Source organism: Portunus trituberculatus, chromosome 49, assembly GCF_017591435.1.
Source record: "Portunus trituberculatus isolate SZX2019 chromosome 49, ASM1759143v1, whole genome shotgun sequence".
Taxonomy (NCBI): domain Eukaryota; kingdom Metazoa; phylum Arthropoda; class Malacostraca; order Decapoda; family Portunidae; genus Portunus; species Portunus trituberculatus.
The window spans coordinates 7,070,360-7,085,359 of record NC_059303.1 but is presented as its reverse complement, the minus strand read 5'-3'; the positions used below and the strand labels follow the sequence as shown (position 1 = coordinate 7,085,359).

The following is a 15,000-nucleotide window of genomic DNA, read 5'->3' as shown; positions in this document are numbered from 1 at the left end:
TGGAAGATAAATAAATCCAATAAGGAGATGGAAAAAGGAGAGGGAAAGGCAATTCATAAGTGATAATGCGAGGGGAGAAGGAGAGGATGGTAATAAAGCGGAAGACGACGAGGAGGAGAAGGAAGGAGAGAAAGAAATACAGAAAGGAATAATTGATAAAAATGAAAAGCCAATGCAGAAATTATTAAATGAAAGAAAAGGTGAGAGAAAAATGTGAGAGATGAGACGAGGAGGAGGAAAAGAAGAAGAAAGCGAAGAAAAAGAGAAGGAGGAAGAGGGAGAGGTGAGAAGAAGGAATTCAATATATGAAACATGAAGCAAAGGAGGAGAGAGAGAGAGAGAGAGAGAGAGAGAGAGAGAGAGAGAGAGAGAGAGAGAGAGAGAGAGAGAGAGAGAGAGAGAGAGAGACGGAAATTGGTAAAAATAATGTATGGAAGAAAAAGAAAGAAAAGAGAGAATTTAATAAAGCCTTGAAAATGACAAAATCTAGAAAATGAAAGAGGAAAAGCGGAATAAGATTAATAAAAGAAGAGAGAGAGAGAGAGAGAGAGAGAGAGAGAGAGAGAGAGAGAGAGAGAGAGAGAATGATGGATGGTCAATAAAGTAAGAAATTAAACTAAAAAAAGAAAAAAAAGAAAATTCAAAATGGGAAAGGGAAAAAAATACAGCGAATGAAAAATAAAACGACTTAACTCGATAAATATACAACGTAATTCCACATAACGCACAAGGTTGATGTCACGCATGTATATCACCTATGTATAAAGTATAAAGTATGTATACCAAGCGACCTAAACGTGTTACTGGCGTGTTTTGGAGTGCAAATATACGGTTATCTCATTCAACTCTCTTTTTCCCAGGTTAATCTGTATTCTGAGTCTTCCTCTCTGATTAACCCCTTTAGTACCATGACGCGTTCCCATATTCACTCTGGTTATTATTTGGTGATTTTATACAGCTTCAGATACTCATGTGGGGATTAAAAATAGTAAAGACTGTGGCCATTAATATTCTTACCTTCATAGACTCTTCCTAATGTCAATAAAATGGTCTAATGGTACACAAGTCTCAAGGTAAAAATGTGTCCCAGTACTGAATGGATTAACTTTTTCCTTTTTCTTTTTTTTTTTTTTTACGTTAAGGCCTATAGAGCTAGTAGGCTCACTTGAAGAGTGTGTAGGAAGCGTTGTTCAGCTTCCGCCCATTAGTGGCGCAGGCAGTTTTATTTATAGTGGTGCCTATATTACGGGTCATATCACCACCCAAGCTTATACGTATTTTGGGTGTAACCACCTAGAACCTGGCTATCATGGTGACACATACGTAACTTTAAACCACTCGACAAATGGCAAAGTGTTGAAGGCTGTACGTGGTGGGATTTGAACTTACGCGTGGACGTGCCCGATCTCACGCCCGATCCCACGCTCACCACCTTATCCAATACGCAACCGTCTCCCTTAGAAAGGTAATTCCTGGTAATTTTATCTTAAGACATTCTCTCATCTACCCCTTTGTCTCTCGTGGCCTCGTTTACACAATCATTTCTTGGTATTAGAAACGTAAGAAGTTTAATTATGTTGCAAAACGCCATCAGGATTCCACGTAGGAGTCCCTGTGTGAACAAAATTACTTAAATCCACCTATCATCTTCATATATGAATTTTTAAAATCTTTTTTTAACTCTTTCAATACTGGGAAGCATTTTTACCATGAGTTTTGTGGACGATTTGATGAATTTATTAACATTAGGAAGGATTTATGGAGCTCAGAAGATTAATGGCCAGAGTCTTCATTATTTCACTATTTTAATCCCCATACAAGTTTCTGAAGGTGTGTAAAATCATCAAATAGTAAGCAGAATAAATATGAAAACACGTTAGGGAGGCGGTGGCGTAGTGGATAAGGTGGTGAGCGTGAGATCGGGCAGATGTCCACGAGTAGGTTCGAATCCCACCACATACCGCTTTGAAGCTATGCCATATGTCGAGTGGGTTAAAGTTACCTACATGTCACCATGATATCCAGGTTTTAGGTGGTTACACCAAAGATGCACTTGGGTGGTGATATGAGCCCTAATATGGGTACCACTATAAATGAAGTTGCCTGCGCCACTAATGGGCGGAAGCTGAACAGCGTTTTCCACATATACTCTTCAAGTATGCCTACAGGCGCCTTTTTTAGAGAATCAGTTGCTTTCCATTTCTTTCCTAAGTTATTCCTCCTCTTTTTGGCACCTTACTCTTTCTTCCATTCTTCTTTCCAGTTCTTCATTTCCATTCAGTATTCCACTTAAAATGCATTTCTCATCATAGTGTTGTGTTCCTCTCATTTCTATTTCATTGTCTTCTCCTTGAACATGCTCCTCTTCTTATATCTTCATTTTCATTTCCATCTCTTAAGTCACTTCAATCTCTTTCTATATCTATTTCTTCTTGGTCTTCTTTCCTCATAGTTTATAATACTATACAAAATAACGTGTTCCTCTCTTTGCTTCTTCACGTTCATTTCCATCTCTTACGTCACTTCAATCTCTTAACCTTTTCAAACATGGGACACACATTTCCCTTGAGATTTGTGTACCATTAGATCATTTTATTGACATTAGGAAGGGTCTGTGGAGGTAAGAAGATTAACGGCCACAGTCTTCACTATTTTAATCCTCCAAAATGAGTTTGTGAACCTGTATAGAATCACCAAATAGTAACCAGAATGAATATAGAAACGCGTCATGCTACTGAAGGGGTTAATATGTCGTTTTCATCATGGTATTGTCTCTTTATTCTATACAAAAAGACAATTTTTTTTCGTTACATAATCTCTTCTTCATAATATCATGTTCTTCAAGGTCCTTTTAACCCTTTATAACGTTTGTATGTATTCCTTCCCAATCTCCTATCCATATAATCTATGGAGAAAGCCAGCATTTCTATTGTTTTCGTTGCTTAAACTCTTATTCACGAGTATGTCAGCACCTTTTTTTATTCCTCTTATCAAATCCACATACTCCCTCTCAATCTCCTACTCACAAAATCACCACATATTTCTACCTTTTTTTTCCTGCATTATCTCCTTTTCCCACTGTCTGTCTGAAGATTTTATAATTAAGTTCCTTTTTTCATAGTCTGTGTTGCCGTTAGCTAGTCTCTTCATTAAAAAGTTGGCGAGGAAAGGTGTGTGTGTGTGTGTGTGTGTGTGTGTGTGTGTGTGTGTGTGTGTGTGTGTGTATGTGTGTGTGTGGCAGGATCATTAAACATTTCCTGGAGTATGTAGCTTGAGAGTGTATGAGTGTAATACGAGGGAGGGCATGTCTGATGTGTGCTAGTCCCTATAAAGTTAATGATTAATTGAAGGGTTTGTTTGATATTCTTGTGTGGGAAACTTTGAGTGGTGGTGGTGGTGGTGGTGGTGGTGGTGGTGTATGTGTGTGTGTGTGTGTGTGTGTGTGTGTGTGTGTGTGTGTGTGTGTGTGTGTGTGTGTGTGTGTGTGTGTGTGTGTTTACTTACTAACTTATTAATGTTTCACCGAGGCCAACTGCACAAAATCGTTTCGGAAGTTAATTAAAAATGCGACACATGCCACCGTGCTGTGAAAATTAATAAAAAAGAAAAAAAAACATCGAACCAAAAATTTAATGTTAAAAAGATTGAAACCTAGAAAAAGAAAACATCATTGAATTACGTGTGTGTGTGTGTGTGTGTGTGTGTGTGTGTGTTTCCGTGCATTAAAAAAAATAAACTAATCCTTATTTACTCCTTCATATTTAGATTCGAAACAAAATGAAGTACACAAAAATAGCAACACAATCATAACATTAACTTAGTAACATATTCCTTCATATAAAAAATAAACACATTTCACATTCTTCATTATCTCTTCCTTATCATCCTTATCTTCTGACCATCCCTTCTCTTCTCTATTGTCTCCCTATTCTCCATTCCACAACCTTTTCCTCCTCCTGCGTCTCTTCAACAAAGCAAATCCTATCTCCCTTTGTGTTTAGGGACGTGATCTTTGCATTTGGATCACTCGCTTCCAACGATGAGAAATTAATAGATATAGAGACACCATTGTAACATTTACCTCACAAATTCATCTTAACCTCTTCAGTCCTGGAAAGGAAAGCATTTTTGCCATGAGTTTTGGGTATGATTAGATTATTTTATTTACATTAAGAACGATCTATAGAAGTTAAAAGATTAATGGCCAGATCTTCACTATTTTAATCCCCACATAAGTTTCTGAAGCTGTATAAAATCACCAAATAGTAACCAGAGTTAATATGAAAACGCGGCATGGTATTGAAGGGGTTAAACGATCCAGCACGCCTCTCACACATCTCATTTCAACACCTCTAATTTGATCTCCGAATTCACGCCGGTATTCAGAAATGTTTTGATCTCGCGTCAGGATCATTTGGAAAGGTCACAGAGGTCGCTAGTTCCTCTTGGGCGTTGCATCACCCTATATTCGTAGAAACCTTGTTAACTATCACTAGAAGAACTAATGATCAAATTCTGCCTCTCACGATATCTAATTTCTAACTGCAATTCAATTTTCCACACATACACAAACCCAGTCATGTCACGGACTTCTGAAATTCAACACGTGATCATTAGCTCTTGCAATCCACGGCTCCCAGTGCTCTCTCCCTCGGTGGCTTTGTGGAGGAGTTATGTTCACCTGCATGCACTTCGTTAGTATGAGAGGAACCCAGTCATCGATACTTTGGGGACATAATTCTAGTCTTACTGGTACCTAATTAGAATTCACCTGAAGCGCGGTAATCAAGTTAAATGTAAGCTGTAGGGAGGAGACGAAAGGAGAACAGACCAGGGAAGAAAGGACCACCAGAGAAATGGGCCCGGAGAAATGTTGAGTATGAAAGGCACGCACTAATGGAGGAATTAGCAGGAAAATTGGAAGAAACGGGGATGACAAGACGAGACGAAAAATGGAAGTTGAGGTTAATGAGTTGAGAGACAAAGTTAGACAGAAGCGTGGAAAGGGAGAGAAAATAAGAAAGGCACTCATAAATGGAGGAAATTGATAAACGATTGGAAGAAGAAATGAAAGATGAAAAATACAAGAAGTAATATAAAATATGTTGAGATTGATAAGAGGTATAGTTAAAAGAGACAGAGACAACAAAACAAATAGAAAAAAAGGAGAATATGAAAGATGTGTGAATGGAGAAATTGAAAAGAAAGAATGCAAGAAAGGATGAAAGAGGAAGGAGAGACACACGAAAGAGACAAAAATATAACAGAAGATTAATAAAGAGATAGTGACAAGACAGAGAAGGATACAGAGAGAGAAGAAAAACATGGAAGACTTGTAGGAATAGAGAAAATTAGAAGAAAACCTGCAAGAAAGAACGAAGGAGGAATGAAAGGTATCTCAATAAATAAAAGGAAAATATGGATCGACAATAATGAAAGTAAAGATGAAAAGGCTGGATGATAAAGACAGACGAGATGAAGAAGAGACAGGAAATAACAAGAATACCAGAGAAGAAGATGAAGATGGAAAGAGAGAGAGAGAGAGAGAGAGAGAGAGAGAGAGAGAGAGAGAGAGAGAGAGAGAGAGAGAGAGAGAGAGAGAGAGAAATATAATCACGGAAAAGAAACAAAGAAAAAGACCTAATCAAAACAAGGTATAGATAGATAGATAGATAGATAAACAGATAGACAAATAGATGAATAAATGACAAAAACACAGCAAAAACAACAACAACGAGGCGAAAACATTTCAAGGTAAAAAAAAATAGAAAGGAAAAAATCAAACAGGTAGAAAAAAAAAAATGAGGTAAAGATATTTCAAAGTAAAGAAAGAAAAAGAATGAAAATAGAAAGAAAAATCAAATAGGTGTAAATGAGAACAGGTAAACTCAGGTAGGCTTATATAGGCTTACCCTTCTCGTCGGAGGCCCAGTGTAGGGTGCAGGACGTCCCAAAGGGCTCCACCTCGTAAGCCTTGCCCAGGGAGAGGAAGGGCAAGATGGACCAGAAGAGGGAATAGAAATACACCGCCAGCAGCACCACCTTCATATGCTGCGCCGTGAGTCTTCTGCCTGCGTGGTGGTGATGGTGGTGGTGAGTGGTGGTGGTGATGGTGATAGTGGTGAGTGGTGAGTGATGAGTGGTGGTGAGTGGTGAGTGGTGAGTGGTAGTGAGTGGTCAGTGGTGGTGGTGGTGGTAGTGGTGATTGGGGAGTGGTGAGTGGTGATGAGTGGTGGTGATGAATGGGGAGTGGTGGTGAGTGGTGGTGGTGGTGGCGGTGGTGGAATATTGACAGTGGTGGTGACTTACGATTATGAACTGATGGTGATGCCGTAATATGTGCAATGATGATGACAAAAATAGTGATAAGAAATGGACGTTGTAATATTGTCATCCTTTCCTCTCCTCTGTCCTCTGTCCTCTATCATCTCCTTCCCTCCCTACTCGTCCCTTCTACACTAAAAAAACACTCAAACTAACCAATTCACAACATTCATTTGTACACAAACGTGATTATATTCCGCCTCTTCTCTCCTCGCCTCTACTCTGTCCTCCTCATCCTCCACCCCTTATATGAAAAACACAACACTCCACACCAACACACACCAATGCAACAACAACTAATACTCATAAACAGACACTTTACTCACTCACTCGTAACTCATAACCGTCTCTCTCTCTCTCTCTCTCTCTCTCTCTCTCTCTCTCTCTCTCTCTCTCTCTCTCTCTCTCTCTCTCTCTCTCTCTCTCTCTCTCTCTCTCTCTCTCTCTCTCTCTCTCTCTCTCTCTCTCTCTCTCTCTCTCTCTCTCTCTCTCTCTCTCTCTCTCTCTCTCTCTCTCTCTCCTTATTTTGCCCTCAGCTACAAAAACACGAGAAGCTTATTACCACCTAATTTCTCTTCCTACATTACGAATACCTCCTCTAATGAACCTTATCCTACCGCGAGAATTTCCCTCGGGATTTTTGTAGTCTCGCATACCTGAGAAGGAGTTGATTAGACTTACTGTAGGTGTGAGTGCAAGTCTTCAGATACCGGACCACCGCCAAGGCCACCATGGACACGATGGTTGCAATGCCCAGTGTGTAGCAGACGAATCCGTATATTTGGCACCCTATACGAGGGAAAGGAAGGGGTAGTGATTAAGAAGTGTTACCAATAAGGCAAACAAAAACAGGTTTTTAATCTTTTAGTACCGTGCCGCGTTTTCATATTAATTTTTGTTACTATTTTGCGATTTTATACAGCTTCAGAAACTCATGTAGAGATTAAAATAGTGAAGCCTCTGGCCATCAATCTTCTCACCTCCATAAATGTTTCCTAATGCAAGTAAAAATCGTCTAATCATATCCCCAAAAAAACATGGTGAAAGTGTGTCTCAGTAATGAAGGGATTAAATCCTTGGGGTTTCCAATTAGCTACAGAAAAGAGAGAGACTGTATTTAGCATCTTGGAGGGGGAAGGAAAGGCTGCTCGTTAGGAAAGATTGACAGCAGCCAAACAGCAGCATATCTTTAAAATTCTTACGAGTTTATTTGGCTTCTACTTCTAATTACTGGGCAAAGAGACTGTACTTGGCATCTTAGAGGAGGAAAGGGGGAAGGAATATTGATTAGGAAACATTGCGAACTTCCAAACAATAACAAACCTTTAACTCTTTTCAATTCTGTTTGGTACGTACATCTATAGTCTGTCTACTATAAAATGGCTTCTGGGTTACATAAAAACATAAGAACATAAAAAAAGAGGTTAGCTGCAAGAGGCCGCCATGCCTATACGAGGCAGTCCCAGTGTGCTTAATCTACCTAATTCCATCTATCTTCCCCATCCATGAACTTATCTAACCTTCTTTTAAAGCTCCCTATTGACTCATCCCTGACTACATGCCCACTGAGACTGTTCCACTCATCAACCACTCTGCTTGAAAACCAGTTCCTTCCAATTTCCTTTCTAAACCTGAATTTTTCAAGTTAAAACTCATTATTTCTGGTTCTGTCCCCGCTACTGATCCTAAGAACTTCATTCATGTCCCCTTTGTTAAAACCATTATACCACTTAAATACTTCTATCAAGTCTCCTCTTAACCTACGTCTCTCTAAGGAATGCAGACTAAGTTTTTTCAGTCTCTCTTCATAGGGAATATCCTTCATTCCCTGTATCCTTTTAGTCATCCTCCTTTGCACTGACTCCAACAGAGCTATGTCCTTCCTGTAATGTGGGGACCAGAATTGTACCGCATAGTCAAGATGTGGCCTGACCAGCGCCAAGTATAATTTTAGTATTACTTCAGGACTCCTGCTTTTAACACTTCTAAAGATGAAACCTAATACTCTATTCGCCTTATTTCTGGCCTCAATACATTGCTTCCTTGTACCGAGATCAGAGCTAACTATGACTCCTAAATCTTTCTCATACTTGGAACTTCCTAGTGCCACGTTATCTATTGTGTACCTATTGCTTGGATTATCTCTACCCACGCTCAGCACCCTGCACTTGTTAATATTGAACTGCATTAGCCATCTATCTGTCCATTCTTTCATCCTATCCAAGTCAGCCTGCAAATCCTTGGCATCCGAATCTGATCTAATTAATCTACCTATCTTTGTGTCGTCCGCAAATTTATTGATATCACTATTAATTCCACTATCCAAGTCGTTGATATATATTAGAAATAATGATGGCCCTAAAGCTGAGCCCTGTGGAACCCCACTAACTACATCTCCCCACTCGGAATTAGAACCATTAATTACTACCCTTTGTCGCCTGTCGTCTAACCACGCTTTAATCCAGCCTAATATTCTACCCTCTATATCGTGTGCTTTAACCTTTTTTAAGTTCAAAATATATTGTAATTTATTAATGATGTAATTGATTTCATGTGAATAATTCAGGTTTTCTGTTGATTAGCACACTTATCCCAAAGACAGCTGACGGTTTTCCTCAAGATCTGACAACCACGCATTCATTCGTCTTGAACCCCATTCAGATCGAGACCTAAGAGACGCTATAGAGTAGACAGACTATAACACGCTACAGGGCAAAGAGACAGGAAATTAAAGCAGTAGAAGGCTCCTCCCCTCCCAGCACTCCCTCCAGCGTGTGTTGTCATGTAAAAAGCTGTGATAAATGTGGAAAAAGACTATCTTGGTGTTTTCGTAGTGAGGAAGACTAGAAGTTATTCATTCTGTGATAAAAAAAAAGATAAGAAAGCAGGAACAAGAAGAAAGGGAAGAAAAAGAAGAAAATATAAAAGAAAGAAACAAAAAAGAATAACAAGAACAAGTAATAGCGAAAAAAGAATTAATGAACGAAAAATCATTTACTAGTAAGAGAAGAATAAATGTAAGCTCAAACTAGCAGCGCAAGGAAAAAACAAAAACAAAAAGATGCAAACAAAACAAATGGGATTGAGAATAGATAAGTGGAAAAGTCAATTGAGAGAAAAGGCAAACACATCCTCGCAGCAAATATAGATAAACGACGCCAGACTCTCCTCATTCACTTGTAAATTGTGCTCTTGGCTCGGGAACAGGAATATGAATGGAAGTGTTGGAGTGAACATAAATAGGTAGAACGAATATAGTATTTTTTTTTCTTTCTTTTCATAGAGTAGGGTTCACACACACACACACACACACACACACACACACACACACACACACACACACACACACACACACACACACACACACACACACACACACATACACACACACACACACACACACGTTGGTACACAGAGATTAACGTAATAGAAACTTTGTGTTTGAAAAAAAAATAGCACGTCCTTCTTTTGCTCGACATACTATTAATGCAACTCTTTCTACTACTACTACTACTACTACTACTACTACTACTACTACTACTACTACTACTACTACTACTACTACTACTATTTTTCCCCTCCGTTTTTCTTCATCCATTTTGTTTTGTACCTATTAATTTTTACTCTTTTTTTCTGGTACTATTTTTCCTATTATTACTCTCTCTCTCTCTCTCTCTCTCTCTCTCTCTCTCTCTCTCTCTCTCTCTCTCTCTCTCTCTCTCTCTCTCTCTCTCTCTCTCTCTCTCTCTCTCTCTCTCTCTCTCTCTCTCTCTCTCTCTCTCTCTCTCTCTCTCTCTCTCTCTCTCTCTCTCTCTCTCTCTCTCTCTCTCTCTCTCTCTCTCTCTCTCTCTCTCTCTCTCTCTCTCTCTCTCTCTCTCTCTCTCTCTCTCTCTCTCTCTCTCTCTCTCTCTCTCTCTCTCTCTCTCTCTCTCTCTCTCTCTCTCTCTCTCTCTCTCTCTCTCTCTCTCTCTCTCTCTCTCTCTCTCTCTCTCTCTCTCTCTCTCTCTCTCTCTCTCTCTCTCTCTCTCTCTCTCTCTCTCTCTCTCTCTCTCTCTCTCTCTCTCTCTCTCTCTCTCTCTCTCTCTCTCTCTCTCTCTCTCTCTCTCTCTCTCTCTCTCTCTCTCTCTCTCTCTCTCTCTCTCTCTCTCTCTCTCTCTCTCTCTCTCTCTCTCTCTCTCTCTCTCTCTCTCTCTCTCTCTCTCTCTCTCTCTCTCTCTCTCTTCTCTCTCTCTCTCTCTCTCTCTCTCTCTCTCTCTCTCTCTCTCTCTCTCTCTCTCTCTCTCTCTCTCTCTCTCTCTCTCGTCATGTCATGCGTCTAATTCAGGAGACCAATTGATAAGCACGAGTCCGCCACTTAATCAGTCTTCCAGGTTTGATCAGCGAGCCTTCAGTGTGTCGCAAGGAGCAGAAATGAAAAATCCCTCGGAATCGCTTTTCCTGATTGACATGGGACGCTTCTAGTATCGTAATATTCAACTCTCTCTCTCTCTCTCTCTCTCTCTCTCTCTCTCTCTCTCTCTCTCTCTCTCTCTCTCTCTCTCGTCTCTCGTCTCTCGTTTCTCGTTTCTCCTCTTACCAAACTCATCCCCCTTCTGCCTCGCCTCTGTATCTTTTCCACATGTAAAAACTCTTCAACGCATCCAGATATTGAATTCCCTCTTCGTAAAGTAAATCAAGTTATATAGAGTCCATTCACGCAGTCCTTAACGTGCCAAATAAGCGCCAAAAAAAAAATCTCGTGAGTGCTCCTTTCAACAAATCAGCAAATGGAAGACGTTATTCCTTCCCTTCAACCTTCTCCTTGCTTTAGCTTTCTCTCACTATTCCACTATTGATAGGATTTCTCTTTCTAGCTCTTAAGTCTTATTAATCGTCAGTACTTCCCAAATACTGGTAAGATGTTTTGTCGTTAAGTTAAGTGTAATGTACAAAACGCAGTTATTTTTTTATTATTACACCTACAAACTTAAGACAGGATTAAATGCAATGACACAATATGAACAAACTTTCATTTCTTTCTCGCATTTTACATCTTGTTACGTCAGTACTTTTTAAACTCTTTAGTACCAGGACGCGTTTTCATATCCATTCTGCTTTCTATGTAGTGATTTTACACAGCTTCAGAGACTTACGTGGGGATTAAAATAGTGAAGGCTTTGGCCATTATTCTTCTGACCTTCAAAAAACCCTTCCTATTGTAGATAAAATCGTGTAATCATACTCGAACTCAGAGTAAAAATGCGTCCCAGTAATGAAGAGATTAAATACAGATGAGATATGTTTGCTCTTCAGTTGCATGTGATATACGAAACCCAATTATTTTTACATTCATAAGCTCAAGAGAAGACTAAAATGCAGTGAAACAATTTAAAAAAAACCCACATAAACAATACACACTACAAACCTATATTAAAAAAAAAAAGCCCCACTCACTGAATATTAACAAGGAATCATCGGCCAAACTATTCACTACCCAGCCATTGTCTTGCGAGTTTCAGTGGAGAGAGAAACTCGGAAAGACACATTCCTCTCACTCTCCAGAACTCTCGCTGTCTCTGGCACTGAAGCACAAACTTTTACTTTCTAATTTCAAGACTTCCCCGGAACACTCTCTCTCTCTCTCTCTCTCTCTCTCTCTCTCTCTCTCTCTCTCTCTCTCTCTCTCTCTCTCTCTCTCTCTCTCTCTCTCTCTCTCTCTCTCTCTCTCTCTCTCTCTCTCTCTCTCTCTCTCTCTCTCTCTCTCTCTCTCTCTCTCTCTCTCTCTCTCTCTCTCTCTCTCTCTCTCTCTCTCTCTCTCTCTCTCTCTCTCTCTCTCTCTCTCTCTCTCTCTCTCTCTCTCTCTCTCTCTCTCTCTCTCTCTCTCTCTCTCTCTCTCTCTGTGTGTGTGTGTGTGTGTGTGTGTGTGTGTGTGTGTGTGTGTGTGTGAGAGAGAGAGAGAGAGAGAGAGAGAGAGAGAGAGAGAGAGAGGACTAAGATATGCTCCAGGGATGTTTAGTGGAAATTTGATACATCCTTGTCTATAGTTGTTACGAAGTTTTGAAGTGGATATGGTAATGTGTGAGTTAGTAGTCTCTCTCTCTCTCTCTCTCTCTCTCTCTCTCTCTCTCTCTCTCTCTCTCTCTCTCTCTCTCTCGCTCTCGCTCTCTCAAGCCTTAATGAATCGTCGTCAGAATATTGGTAGGAAGATTATGGGAAGAGGAAAGTTGAAAAAAACCCAATTTCGTTCCCTGGAAAGTACGTTTGGAGAAGGCGGAAGAACAGGAGGAGGAGGAGGAGGAGGAAAGGCGGAAGAACAGGAGGAGGAGGAGAAGGAGGAAGAGGAGCAGGAGGAGGAGGAGGAGGAGTTAAGTGTCTGTAGTATTTTTTTCCTTTTTCAGACCATTAAGTTTCCAGTAGTGAGTCTGTCTTCTCCTCCTCTTCTTCCTCTTCCTCCTCCTCCTCCTCCTCCTCCTCCTCCTCCTCCTCCTCCTCCTCCTCCTCCTCCTCCTCCTCCTCCTCCTCCTCCTCCTCCTCCTCCTCCTCCTCCTCCTCCTCCTCCTCCTCCTCCTCTTTTCGCTACTACCATTCCTCTTATCTAAGTATTTCAAGAGGTTTGGAGTTTCATGTCGCCCACACTCACCCACACACATCTACCCACACACACACACACACACACACACACACACACACACACACACACACACACACACACACACACACACACACACACACACACACACACACACACACACACACGAATCTTCCCTATGACGCACTTCAGAGAGAGAGAGAGAGAGAGAGAGAGAGAGAGAGAGAGAGAGAGAGAGAGAGGTCGTGGTCGTGGTCGTGGTAGTGCACTGGTGGCCTGGCTTAGTGTTGTCGCGTCAGCATATGTTCTCCTCCTTAGGGCGTGATTTACTATTCTCTATTCCATCCAATGCTTCAGGAGTCACGAGGTGCATTTTGTTGACCCCGTTTTCTTTATTGTTCTTGTGAGGTGTGTGTGTGTGTGTGTGTGTGTGTGTGTGTGTGTGTGTGTGTGTGTGTGTGTGTGTGTGTGTGTGTGTGTAGGATGAGTATATGTTACCTTTATTTTCCCGCTTTTCATGACACTTTGTTTTTCTTTCCTCTTTTATTTTTGCTATTCCCGTAACTCCATTATTACTTTGTCCTCCTCCTCGTCTTTCTTCCCCTTCTCCTCCTCATCTCCTTTCTCCTTCTTCTCCTCCTTCTCTTTCTCCTCCTTCTTCTCAGTCTTCTTTGATCACATGAGTAAGTGGAACAATAGCCTTTAGCAATGATATTCTCTACCTCTTTTCCCTTTTTTGACATTAGATTCGACTTTGTGTAACGTTAGGTTGTCTCGATCCCTTGTGTGTGTGTGTGTGTGTGTGTGTGTGTGTGTGTGTGTGTGTGTGTGTGATGTGTTGCCCTACAGAAGGATTATACTCAACAGGCTTTTATGTAGATTTGTATTCAAGTTCCGGTTATTGTTCTTTTTTCTACTTATCCGAGATGAAGTGTGCTAGTCAAGTCATAGAAAACCATGTCGTGTTAAGCCAAGCCTGTCAGGTCAGAAAATTTATTCATGTCAAATCGTTAGGTCACAATAAGGTCATGTTAAATCAAGCCAAGTCATGGAGTAAAGTCACGTTAAGCCAAGTCAGGGAGTAACATCACGTCTTGTCAAGTCATATCACATATTCATTTAAATCAGTGTCAGGTCGTGATGAAATGAACGCCAGAAAAAGACATGTCATTACTTTTACCTTTAGATAACTTGGTGTCTCATATCCTGTCACTCTATTACCTGTTACCTTCCTTACCTTACTCTTAAACTCTTGGAAATTTTTATACATTTATGTGCCACTTTACATATTCTCTCTCTCTCTCTCTCTCTCTCTCTCTCTCTCTCTCTCTCTCTCTCTCTCTCTCTCTCTCTCTCTCTCTCTCTCTCTCTCTCTCTCTCTCTCTCTCTCTCTCTCTCTCTCTCTCTCTCTCTCTCTCTCTCTCTCTCTCCAGTTACACGGTGAATATGAGAGAGAGAGAGAGAGAGAGAGAGAGAGAGAGAGAGAGAGAGAGAGAGAGAGAGAGAGAGAAAACACAGGCAAACAATCACACACCCACAAAAAACACAGAAACGAAAGGAAAACCACCAACACCTTTCCAGTTCGTTCTCCTTTGTGTTCTTTCGTGTAATACTCACCTACGTTGCCGAAGAGCCAGCGGTGGGCGAAGCTGGAGATGGTCGGGCACGGGTAGCTGAAGATGGCAAGGCAGAGGTGCATCACAGCCATATTGAGCAGCAGCACCTCAGCGGCAGTCAGGTGGCGTAGCTTTCGGTAGAACATAACTATAGTGGTCCCATTCCCTAACAGTGACGTTATTCCTGTGGGTTTAGGAAGCAGGGAAGGTAAGGATTAGTAGTTGAAGAAGGAAAGGTAAAGGTGCTGATAGGGAAATAGACAGGGGAACGTAGAAATAGACAAATGGCTGAAAAATAGACAAAGGAAGCATACGAGCAGAAAAGGAAAAGGTGAAGAAGTAAGGATGAATAGATGATGAAAGGAAGGTAAGAATGTTAGCTAGAAATAATACAAGCAAGAGTGTACAGACAGAATAGTGAGGTGGGAAGATAGGGATAGTGGCTGAGAAACGAAAAAAGAAAGCATGCAAATAGAATGGAGAGGTGAGGAA

At 40.7% G+C, this 15,000-nt stretch overlaps 1 protein-coding gene across 2 annotated transcripts in view; it reads right to left on the bottom strand.

Annotated features, from left to right (window-relative positions):
- LOC123499389 (opsin-5-like) overlaps positions 1-15,000 on the bottom strand; it is a 70,173-nt gene that overhangs the window by 32,039 nt on the left and 23,134 nt on the right. For both annotated transcript variants that reach the window (XM_045247327.1, XM_045247328.1), the window contains exons 3-5: positions 14,510-14,692; positions 7,006-7,113; positions 5,913-6,071 (exon numbers count right to left, since the gene is read on the bottom strand). In XM_045247327.1, coding sequence (XP_045103262.1) covers positions 5,913-6,071; positions 7,006-7,113; positions 14,510-14,692 — 450 coding nt within the window. The remainder of the gene's footprint in view (positions 1-5,912; positions 6,072-7,005; positions 7,114-14,509; positions 14,693-15,000) is intronic.